At 33.4% G+C, this 11,889-nt stretch overlaps 1 protein-coding gene across 8 annotated transcripts in view; it reads left to right on the top strand.

Moving 5' to 3' along the window:
- Positions 1-4,109: 4,109 nt before the first annotated feature.
- LOC110026664 (UDP-glucuronic acid decarboxylase 6) overlaps positions 4,110-11,889 on the top strand; it is a 19,986-nt gene continuing 12,206 nt past the window's right edge. The window contains exons 1-8 of one of the 8 annotated variants that reach the window (XM_020727701.1): positions 4,110-4,201; positions 4,337-4,423; positions 4,577-4,680; positions 4,801-4,887; positions 5,217-5,304; positions 6,783-6,874; positions 7,190-7,254; positions 7,326-7,414. In XM_020727701.1, the coding sequence (XP_020583360.1) occupies positions 4,591-4,680; positions 4,801-4,887; positions 5,217-5,304; positions 6,783-6,874; positions 7,190-7,254; positions 7,326-7,414 (511 nt within the window). In that variant the 5' untranslated portion in view covers positions 4,110-4,201; positions 4,337-4,423; positions 4,577-4,590. Of the gene's footprint in view, positions 4,202-4,241; positions 4,463-4,576; positions 4,681-4,800; positions 4,888-5,216; positions 5,305-6,782; positions 6,875-7,189; positions 7,255-7,325; positions 7,415-11,889 lie in introns of those variants that run through there. The other 7 variants (XM_020727699.1, XM_020727694.1, XM_020727698.1 and 4 more) reach the window with 7 other exon arrangements.

Genomic DNA, 11,889 nt, shown 5'->3' with positions numbered 1-11,889 from the left:
ATGGTACAGGGGTAATGTTGTAATTAGTTATTGTGCCTAAGGTTTACTCCTGAGGTTATAAATAGGCCTGTTAGTAACCCCAGGAGGTAATCCTCTATTCTGTAACCCTTTTCTGAATATTGAAAGGAACTCGCCGCTCTGCTCCCGAGGACGTAGGCATCTTTGCCGAATCTCGTTAAATCTCTGTGTTCTTCTGGATTTGTGTCGATTACTGTTTTCTTCGCCCTAATTTTCTCAACACATACAAAAACCGCATCCTCCAGAGATGCATAGGTGCATGCGGTGATTTACGGTTAGGATGCAAACAAATTTTTTTAAAAAAAAATTAAAGTGAGACCTACCAAAATACATCTTAAATAATCGAACACCGCATGCATCTCTGCATACGGTTTATGTATACAATAATTTTTCGTCATGGTCAGATATGGAAAAAGAAGGGGGTGGAAATTTATTCATGCACGTACGGTCACACAATAAAAAACAATGAAAGTGAGGCCCATTTTAAAATTTTAAATTTTTTTAAAAATTATGTTTATTAGGTGGCGTAAAATAATTGGAGGGCGTAGGTACGGATTCCATACCAAATAAGCGCTCAACTTGGAGTGACAGAAAAAAAAAAATTCGTTTTAGCACGGGGAATATTTCTCCTGTGTTATTTCATGTTATTCAGGTGTTATTGTGGTAATATTCATGTGTTATTGTGTTTTAGGAATATTATATGTGTTATAATAACACTAACACATCAATATCACCGCAATAACACATGAATAACGCAAAATAACACATGAGAAATATTCATCTGTGTTACTAGGCCGGATCACAAGAAAACAATTTTTTTTTCCTATCAGCCCCACATGGAGGTGATTCATTGGACTCCGAACTTATCTCTACGTCCGGAGTCTGGACGTAATCATTTTTCCGAAAAATTATTACGTATGGAGACCGAACGTAGAGATACATTCGAAGTCTAATAAATCACCCCCACGTGGAGCTGACAGGAAAAATGAAAAAAAAAACTCGTTTTCTTGTGATCTAACCTAGTAACACAGGAGAATATTTCTTCCGTGTTATTCCGCATCATTCAGGTGTTATTGTGGTGGTATTGATGTGTTATTATGATGTTATTGTGGTGATATTGATGTGTTATTGTTTATTATAATAACATATCAATACCACCACAATAACATATGAATAACGTGGAATAACACGGGGGGAATATTTCATTGTGCTAAAATAAATTTTTTTATTTTTCTATCACCTCCACGTGGGTAATTTTATTGGACTCCGGACGTATCTCTACACCGGAGTCTGAACGTAATATTTGTTCCTGAGAGAGAGGGAGGAGCGGTGCACGTGCACTAATAGCTTGATAGTCTGAACGTAATAGGCGAGGGCGATAGTCTGGGTTTTTTTTCTTTCTTTTTTAAAGAGTTTTTCTTTTTTCTTTTCACTTTATTAGTGTCATTTTTTTTGTTTAAATGCACTAATTTGTGCACATTTTGCTTCCACTCAGAATCTGTTTTGGTAAAATCAACGTTTTTTATGTGCTCGAACAGTCTGTTTTTTTATATGAGGTCGTCTAGAGGAATTCATCGACGATCGGGTCAATTCAAGTCTGATTTGAGCGTAGCGCGACGAATATGATCCCTTGGTCCTACTGGAGCTATCTGACAGAAAAAACGTCAACCGATCTTCACCTAAGTGAAGAACAATGCCTAACAAAATGATCTTGACAACATGCTCTGAACACGCGTCGAAGGGTCGCAAGCTCACGTGAAAAATAAATAACATTTGACTCTTTCTTTTTTTTTAATTTATAATTTTAATTGATCCTCTTTTTTTATTTTGATTAATGATGATGTGTTTAAGTGTGGTTGAGGTGAATCGTGATGCTTGTGTGTGTGAACATGTATGTAGTATGTATTTTGGTGTTTGTGAGTGTTGTTTCAAAAAATGAAAATCCCTATGTCTAAAAGGTCATCCTAAGACATTTCCAATCTTTACAAGAACTCAACTTGAGCTTCAATATGTTGGTTCAAATCAACTCAACTAGATGTGAATGATTTGAAACCACACATATAAAACCACAAATAGTCAATAAGTAGTTTGAATTTCTAAGTGGCGTGGGTCTTAATATGAGTCCTTAAGGAGAGTTAGTATGGAAACCATATGGCTAGATCCTAGGTTCTAAATAGATAAACATACATCATAAAAAATGTGGTCAACTTCGATCTAGACAGGGTGTAATTCCTTTTGTGGAGAGCGTCTACAACTTTGTAGCTGGACCTCTTCTTTACTCTCTTTCTTGAGGCAACTCCATCATCTGTCTGGCGAGCGTGAGTCCCATTTCTTATGCTCCACAATGTAGGTCATAGGACTAGAGTTATCTTCTTTTGAATTTAGGGCTACCGAGGTCCCGGTGGATGATGCAATTCATGTATTGTTGATAGAGGATCTCTATACATGTGGGGTTGACTACCTTCACGATCGGGTAGGCTTGGAGTGCTAATAGCTTGGGATGATGAGTCTGTGACACACTTACCCGACTAACTCTACATTTTAGGATTACTCTATACTTCTTATTGTTGAGCCCCTTCGAGCTCTATCACTCCTTTAACTTCATTGATATCATCTTGATGGGTTGATTACCGATGAGTTGTCATTAATTTGGGTTGCAGTGATTCACCCTCTGCCCTTATGACCCAATGAGCTCTAACATATAAGGATATCTCCGTCGAGACGATTTTGGAAATTTCGTTGGCTCTGTATGCCTATGAAATATGCATACAAAAACATGTGCAACACAACTACAAAAAACAAACAAACAATTAGCTTATCCACAACCATTTTCTTAGCAGCAAATGCCATGCAATAGCTTATTATTAAGCTGCAGTTGCTCAAACAGACCCTTAGTCATATCTTCAAGCGTGTTTTACTGATTTTCATTGTAAAACATCTATTAAACCCTAGTTGTGTGCCTTCTCCACAAAGGCAAATCATCTAACTTAATAACTTTGATACGATGAATTGGTCATTCTATTGCCTAGCTACAATTTGTAAATCTCACGTGTAATTGAAGCACTTATCGGTGTAGTGGGATAGTCATTTATGTCGTTTTTGTATGTTTGCGTGGAATCCAAGGATTTGATTTTACACGTATATGTTTTTTTTGCCTTTTTTTTTAACTTTCAACATTAGATCTTACGTGCAATTCATCTAATTGTATACAATATATAAACTTGACGAAAAAAGCATATGTGTTGGATCTAAGTTTAAATTACATGCAAGATCCAATGTAAATATACAAAAAGGGCATATGCATATAATTTCATCTTGACGAACATGCGAGTTGGATCTAAGGATTGCTAAAAGTGACAACCAACATATCCAGAAGACATATGCGCATAATTTAAACTTGGCTCCAGCTCTGTTATTTTGTATATTGTATACAATCAGATAAATTACATGCAAGTTCCAATGAAAAAAAAGATAAAATAGGCAAAAAAAGGTATGTGTGTATAATTTAAAATTAGCTCTAGCTAAGTTATTTTGTATATTGCATACAATCGGATAAATTACATGTAAGATCTAAGACAAGAGGGCAAAAAAGACAAAAAATGACCAAAAAAAAAGTGTGCGTGTAAAAGTAAATACTTATATCCAACACAAACATACAAAAAAACATAAATCACTAACAACTATTCCGTGAAGTGTTTCAATTACACGTAATTATAATAGATCTCAACCATGAAACAGAATGACAGATACATCGAACAAATTTTCTTAAACTCAATGATTTACCTCTATGGAGGAGGCATGCAGACGCACCTAGGGTTTCACTGGATGTTTTACAATGAAAAACAGTAAAATATGCTTGTAAAATACGCTTGAAGAGCAAAAAATCAATGTAATATTCCATAAAAACTAAAATTAGTTATATTTTTTATCTAATCCAGCAACACACAAGATATATATATAATATAATATAATTTAATATAATATAAACAACTTTATTTAATATGTAAAATAATTTAATGTATATAGCCAAACGCAAACCAATTTTTATATAAATAAATATTTAAAACTTCAAACACAAAGATGCCAATAGGAGAGAGTTCCCATTCTCAGTCATTCAAGTGTGTTTTACTGATTGTCGTTGTAAAACATCTAGTAAACCCTAGCTGCGTGTTCGTCCACAGAGGTAAATCATCTAAATTAAGAAAATTTGATCAGATGTATCTGTCATTTTGTTCCAGGGCTGAGATCTGTAAATCTTGCGTGTAATTGAAGCAGTCCTCGGTGTATGCCTTTTTGGTATGTTTGCGTTGGATCTAAGGATCCGATTTCACCGGTTGGTCGAGTTTGGTGGTGGGGGTGTATATAGGCCTTCATTGTGATTGTTCGATATTCTGGGAACGGACTGGTAAGAGGGCTTAGTCGAGGTAGGTGCAAAGCTTGCTATGTGGGTATTGGTATTTCGAGATGTTTGTTTACGTTTTGGTTCTGTTTTGATCTGCCTCCTCTTATCTTCCTGTATCATGTTTTGGAGATTGCTGATGATTTGTAATGCTTTCAGCTGATTTCGGATCAATGGCGAAGGAGGCATCCAACGGAGAGCAGTACACCGTGACCCGTCCCCCTCCAACTCCTTCTCCTCTTCGATTTTCCAAATTCTTTCAAGTAATTTTTTAATATTTTTACCCTTCAAGATCATTCCACTCTTAGATTTAGGAAGAGAAGTTGCATTTTTTTTCTTTCCTCTTTTCCACCTAATATGCTTTTGATCTTGGAATGTTAAAGGCCAATCTGAGGATCTTAGTTACGGGAGGAGCTGGATTCATTGGATCTCATTTGGTCGATAAGCTGATGGAAAATGAAAAACACGAGGTATGATGCACATTGTCATCTCAATTTTGGTTTACTGCTTTAATACAATCGTGCAGAGCATGTTTGATAATGTTTTTTGTCATGGCACATGTAATTCAAGTTCTTTCAATCTGCTGAGTAATCTTAGGTACAAACGATGACTTTGATACCACTGTGATTCCTCTTCATGCTAAATGGATCTAATCATGAAACACAAAGCACGGAAAACACCTCATGTTGTCTTCATTGTAGATATTGGTACCTAGGTGGCATCTGTTGATATCTGTAGAAAATGAAATGATGTTGTTCATGTACAAGGATTAAAATGGTTCTTTGTCTGATTTTCTCAGGTTATTGTTGTGGATAACTTCTTTACCGGTTCAAAGGATAACCTCAAGAAATGGATTGGACATCCAAGATTTGAGCTTATCCGACACGGTAAATTAGGAACTCTGTAAATCTGATTTGATTCCAGCTTGAAGTTGAAGTTATTTGTAATTTATAATTTTGGGAAGTCCTCACTACACTTCCGCATCATTTTTTCATGAAAACTGTGCATTAATATCCTTTTATTTTTTTAATTTTTTTTTGTGGTTTTAGTTTGTTTTATCAATTGTCCTATACTGATATTCCCCATCAACACTCTTGTTTGCAACAATTTCATTTTCATTTTTATTGATAGTAATTTCATAAGAGATGTCTATCAAGCAACTTTGAAAGTTTAATGTGTCCCTGAAAGCATTGGTTTGCTTTTCTTTTTTTGCCTCATTTTTTAAGCATTGTTCAATTAAATTAATTGATAGTTGACTTGAAATGTGTTATTTTATTTCATTGATATGCTGTTTAATGAAATATAAAACTTGCTTTGCAAATAATACTGTTGATTATAGCTATAATATTATTTGTTAGAAATAAGACAAGGGAAACCATGACTTATTGATATTGCATATTTCCACCGAGTTGTTGTACCCCTAGCTTAGGCTGGAGTTTATATATTTTGTATTGTGTACAGCTGAAGAAGTTTTACTGCAGTTTAAGTTGCAGAGCATACCTTAATGTTGTCCTTTTTTTTTTCGATTATTCAATAAATGGGGCTTATAAATGCATCAATGTCTTCTTCTTCTTCTTCCACTTTTAACAACTTATGAATTGATAGTTTCGTGAAAGATAAGAATTTAGTGTTGAAATGTTCGGAAAAGATACTGATAATAGCTTATAAACCTTAAATTATTGTTTAATATATATGCTAAATCTACAACAAAATAATGATGACTTGAAAGCGTAATGTTTATTTTATTTTTACTTTCAAAAACCTATTACTATAATTTAGGGTCCGTTTGGGGCAGCTTATTTGGTGCAGTAAACTACGTTTTGGCAGCTTATGCGTTTTGAAAACGCTGAAAACAACGTTTTCACACTGCACCTATTTAGGTGCGGTGACAGCTTTCTAGCAACGATCTGACTTTTCTAAAAAAATAAAAATTTGTAATCTAGCAACGGTCTGACTTTTCAAAAAAAATAAAAATTTGTAATAGCCACCGCACCTAGCTTATCAACAGATTATTTTTAATCAGCTTATCAACAAATTATTCAATAAGCTGCAGCTGCCCCAAACAGACACTTAATGTATACTTTTAAATTGATAATTTATTATGATTGAGATCATTTATTTGTCTGCAAGTGGTCTCATTTATTTTATTCTAACATGCCTTTTAGTTCAACATTAGAATGTTGTTTGTATTACAATGTTCTTGAAATATGATTTTGAAAATTTTATAGAAAAACTTCATTCGTCTTATTGCTATAATTTTGCTCCAGCTTTGTTATTTTGTATATTGTTATAATTTAGCTCCAGTTTTATGTCGTTTTGTATATGCAAGCTTTGTGCCACTTATCATTTTATGTTGTACCTGTAGATGTTACTGAACCGTTACTTGTGGAGGTTGATCAAATATATCATCTTGCTTGCCCAGCCTCTCCTATTTTCTATAAGTACAATCCTGTGAAGGTACGCCTTTCTTCTAAAATAGCATGCCTGCATAATTGCATTTTTCTGGATTATTATGTGCAAACTAGTGGCTCAAAAGAGAAAGAATACTTGTAGGAAATATTGAGATTAATTATTTCTTTTTGCCCCCTGGTTTCTAATTTTATCTTTGTCTTAAATGATCTTAGTAGAATGTTTGTTTGTATGAAGTAGATCCAGCCCTATTGATTCATGTGTTTTGCAATTAGACTTCTGTTAATGCATTTTTTTCTGCATCTTGAATTACTACTTTACTCATCTCCGATTAATTATTTTTCGCAATCTTTATTTTTTCAGACAATAAAGACCAATGTTATTGGCACCTTAAACATGTTGGGCCTTGCAAAGAGAGTCGGAGCAAGGTAAAACCTTATTTTATTTTTTTACCGATTTAGTTATTTATTTGTCCAAATTTGTACTATTTTCTTGTCAGGATTTTGCTGACATCTACTTCTGAGGTTTATGGTGATCCTCTTCAGCACCCTCAAACAGAAGAATATTGGGGCAATGTTAACCCCATTGGTAAGTTGTCATAATTTTCTATGAGTTTATGATATGTTTCAGTCATGTTTGAGAAAGTCGATGTTTATTTCATCAAGCATCATCTAATTTCTTTATATGTTATACTACTCTGATCTTATCATTGTGTAATTATGTCGTTCTGTTGAGAAAACTTTGATCAATACACATCTGTCCTTACATGAAAGTTCATCACTGCCTGTATCCATATGCTTTATTTTTAAGGTCCTGCACATCATTAGAGAATCTGACTCATGATTATTGCGTTATGGTGGCCTTGATATTTTCTATGCTTGTCTTTTTTATTACCAGGGTCATTTATTTTGTTTAATACAAGTATTTCTTCGCATGATTTGTTTAGCACTGTGCCAATCTTTATAGAAATTATGTGCCTAAGGTTTAACTTTAATGTTTTTTTGGCAATATCTACACTATTTTTTTTGCATTTTTATTTTCTGGAGGCAATTTAATATTTTTTTATTGGTCGTTCATTTGTATACTAGATTGTGCCACTCCAATCATTTTAGGATACTTATAACCGGTATCTTGTATTTGTGTTTGTTTTTCACTAGTTGAGAGGATATTGATGTTTATTTGATGAATGTCATTTTAGAGTCTTCTGTCTTTTCATGACATGGTGATCAACTTATATAATTTAACTGTTGTACTTGGGCCAACAGGTATCTGCTCATTATCTTTAGTCTTAAAACCTGAGTCTATTGGTGAATGATTATTTACAGCCTACATAATTTATATCAGCATCTATGAAATCCGTGTCAGCACCTATATAAGTTAAAATGTATTATTGGTCAATTATTACTTTTAAAGGGCACACAGTTATTTCATATGAGAGCTTGGGAATTTTTTGTATTATCTAGTGTAAGTCTTTCTTTTTGGTGCATTATTTTGCACTATTAACCAATCATGTGACTATTGCACGCTTTTCTTTACTAGTCCATTCTGTCTGACTTAAATTGTTTTGAGAAAAATATTACTTTGGATTTGTGATGAAATTGTATTTTATGATTCTTAACATGTCAAATTTGAAGATCCAACTAAAATGATACAATAATATAGTAAAAAATGTTCTTTGCTACGTTTTCACTTATTTTATAATTATTTTATTCTTGCTTTATTATTTGATTATTTAATTTTCTTAGGGATTTAAATTCATATTTTGTCGCAATATCTATGTATTTAGTTTTATCTATTCATCAATGTCCAATGTATCTTTTTTTTAAATGAAAAATTGCTTATATATTTTCTTCTTAATACATACAAGCATAGGATTTATGGGGCAATTATTTGCAAAAAATAGTTCCTATTTAATATAAAAGGATCCCATGGTCATAAAACATTTTTGTCTTACTATTTTGAGTTGATTCTTATTTGTTTTACTTAAAAAGTTTTTATTTTTGGGAACTAGTTTGCATAATTAGTTATTTATTGTACTAATTAATTTGATTGCTATTTTTTTAGGATACATGGATCCTTATATTGTACTTGTTTTCCCTTACTTTTAGCACAAATAAATATTTCAAGTAATATTTTTGGGTCTTTTAGTTTTTTACTTAATAGTGATCTTTATCTTGGACCAAAATGTTTCAACCAATCTTTTTGGACTTAAAACCTATACCTCTTTATGATGCTAGTATTATTATCTATATAATTTATAATGTACGAAATTTAAGGATCTAGAGTTTCTAATACAATTTTAGATGTATATGTACAAAATATTGCAACCCGCACACAAAACTTCACAATTATGAACTCTTAGTTTTACACCTATATGTTTTATGCGATGAAAATTAATTAGACAAAAGATTTAAAATACTGATGAATATCTAGGAAAAAAAAAACTTGCATCTAGTTGAAAATTCACTCACAACTAGATCGTATCAAATAATTTTAATGTTGATGACAATCTAATTGCTTTCTAATAGAAACAGCCTGCAGAAATTTAGCCAATAAAAAATATTTATTTCAACTAACTGAATGCATAGTCATAGAAGCTCATATTGTTTCCATGTGAATAAAATTAAAGTCATGGAAGTTGATAACGATTTTTAGAGAGAAGATATAAACTTGAAAGAAAGAACGATTTTTAGAGAGAAGATATAAACTTGAAAGAAAGAAAGAGTTACCAACTCTCGTTTGTATAAGGAGATTAATCTCTCTTGATTTCTTTTAAGCCTCTCACTTGATCGAGGATTATAACTAAAAATAGAACGATTAACACATTTAATTAAAACTTTAACCAAAGTAAAGAAATTGATATGATCTAACCTTAAAATTGACACTCTTTTCCTCAGAAATTAGGGTAAAATACTATTTTCTTCAATACTCCAAACAACTCAACAAAAATATAAAAGATAAGCACCTACAATTTAAGAGGTCAGAAATCTCTCCCAATTCCTATAATTCAAGAGGTAGGAAAATTCTCCCAAACCCTAAACCTAAGACTCACAACTCGATCCTCATGCATACCCCTACCCTAAACATATTAAGTTTATTTATACCCATAAAAAAAAATAATAAAAGACTAAATTGCTCTTAGGCATGCAAAAGACAAATTTGCCCTTATGTCAGGTACGGGCTTAACAATACTCCCACCCCCAAAAGACACCTTGTCTTCAAGGTGTGAAAAAGTTAGTGTTCCTCCTCCGTCACGACAATTGTCTCTATTTCTTGATCCATTGCCTCCTCTTCATGCACCATGAGAACTTATAATTTTCGATCCCTACAATAATGTCCCGAGGTAAACTTCTCATCACACCGAAAACATAATCTCTTGGCTCGCTTCTCAAGAACCATTGCCTCTGTAAGGTGCTTGGGTGCCGCTTTCGAGCGTGACCATTATTCATGTCCCGTGCAACCTCCCTCTAGACTTCCACTGTTTGAGTTTTTGGTATCATCGTTGTTGTAACAGATTGGTATGACGCTTCATCAGTGATGCTTTTGTTGTCCTTCATCTGGTTCTTGTCCTCCACTATATGGGTGAGCTCCATCGTCTCCCTCAATCCTTATAGTTTCAATAGCCGGAGTTCTGCCCTTGTGTCGAGCTATAGGCCTTTCAGAAATTTCACTCCAATCCCATTTCAAAAATTTCCCTGAGTCGTCCACAGTAGCTCATATCTTTCTCCATATTCTATGATTGTCCCCTCTTGTGTTAAGGCATAGAATTACTTGTGTAGGTCTCTTTCCAGAATGGCTTGGAAACGTTCCAACAAATAATCCTTAAATTCATCCCATGAATGGATCGAGATTCTTGTCTCCCTCCACTGAAATCAGGCTAAGAATTTCCCCTCCAAACATAATCCCGTCGCCACGAGTCACTACTCATTTGACGTATGCACTACGAAGTATTGCTCCACCTGATACACCCACCCATATGCGTTTTTCCCCTCGAAGATTGCCTTCTTCAACTTCATAAAACTAGCATCTTGTCGACCGTTTTTTTTAAAACCTTCGTTGGTTTGAAAAAGTGATGATTTTATAATTTTGAAAATAATTTAAATATAAATAAAACCTTTTTGATTTTTTTAAATGTAACATTTTAATTTTAAAATAGGTGAGACCAAACGGGTCTCACATTTAAATAGTTTAGATGATTGAATACAATACTACAAGTAATACATTTATCCCGAAGAATAAATATATCACTTGTAATGGGGATTCAATCACCTAGACTAAAGAATTTGTGACATCCGTTTTAGTCTACGAAATATTTTTATAAAAAGGCCAACAAGTTCCCCTACCTAACATAAAAAATTAGATAGGGTTTATTTTATCTAGGTTCCTGGTTCCCTATAGAGGCAAGCAAGCCCCTATAGTTAATTACATCTTAAATGATCGAAATCACTTAAGATAACTCTCGATTAAGATCAGGTGGTTTTGCTTTCAAGATTTCAAAGTTTAGGTTTTCACGATTGGACATGGGAAAATCAAATGGGAATGACTCAAAATAGGAACAATTATTTAAGGAATTCAAATGGAAGAAAAGTAGGGGATATCACGGATCTAGGAAAAACCCCGGTGACCTCCCAACTATCCTATTGTTTAACTTTATGTCTTTGAAATGATGTAATTTGATATTTCAATTCTGCAAATTATTCAGGATTTAGGATTTATGTTTGCACAATATCGGACTGTGCAAATAGCCTCTTTCACGGTTGGACATAGGAAATCAAATGGGAATGACTCAAAATAGGAACAATTATTTAAGGAATTCAAATGGAAGAAAAGTAGGGGATATCACGGATCTAGGATAAACCCCGGTGACCTCCCAACTATCCTATTGTTTAACTTTATGTCTTTGAAATGATGTAATTTGATATTTCAATTCTGCAAATTATTCAGGATTTAGGATTTATGTTTGCACAATATCGGACTGTGCAAATAGCCTAAAAAGATAGGAGGATTTACACCGTACCACACGGTAACCTCAGAATCCTAAAGCGTTAGGACTTATAATTGTA

Source organism: Phalaenopsis equestris, unplaced genomic scaffold, assembly GCF_001263595.1.
Source record: "Phalaenopsis equestris unplaced genomic scaffold, ASM126359v1 Scaffold000392, whole genome shotgun sequence".
NCBI lineage: Eukaryota > Viridiplantae > Streptophyta > Magnoliopsida > Asparagales > Orchidaceae > Phalaenopsis > Phalaenopsis equestris.
Note: the sequence above shows the minus strand (reverse complement) of the source record. Positions and strands in the feature narration are given on the sequence as shown.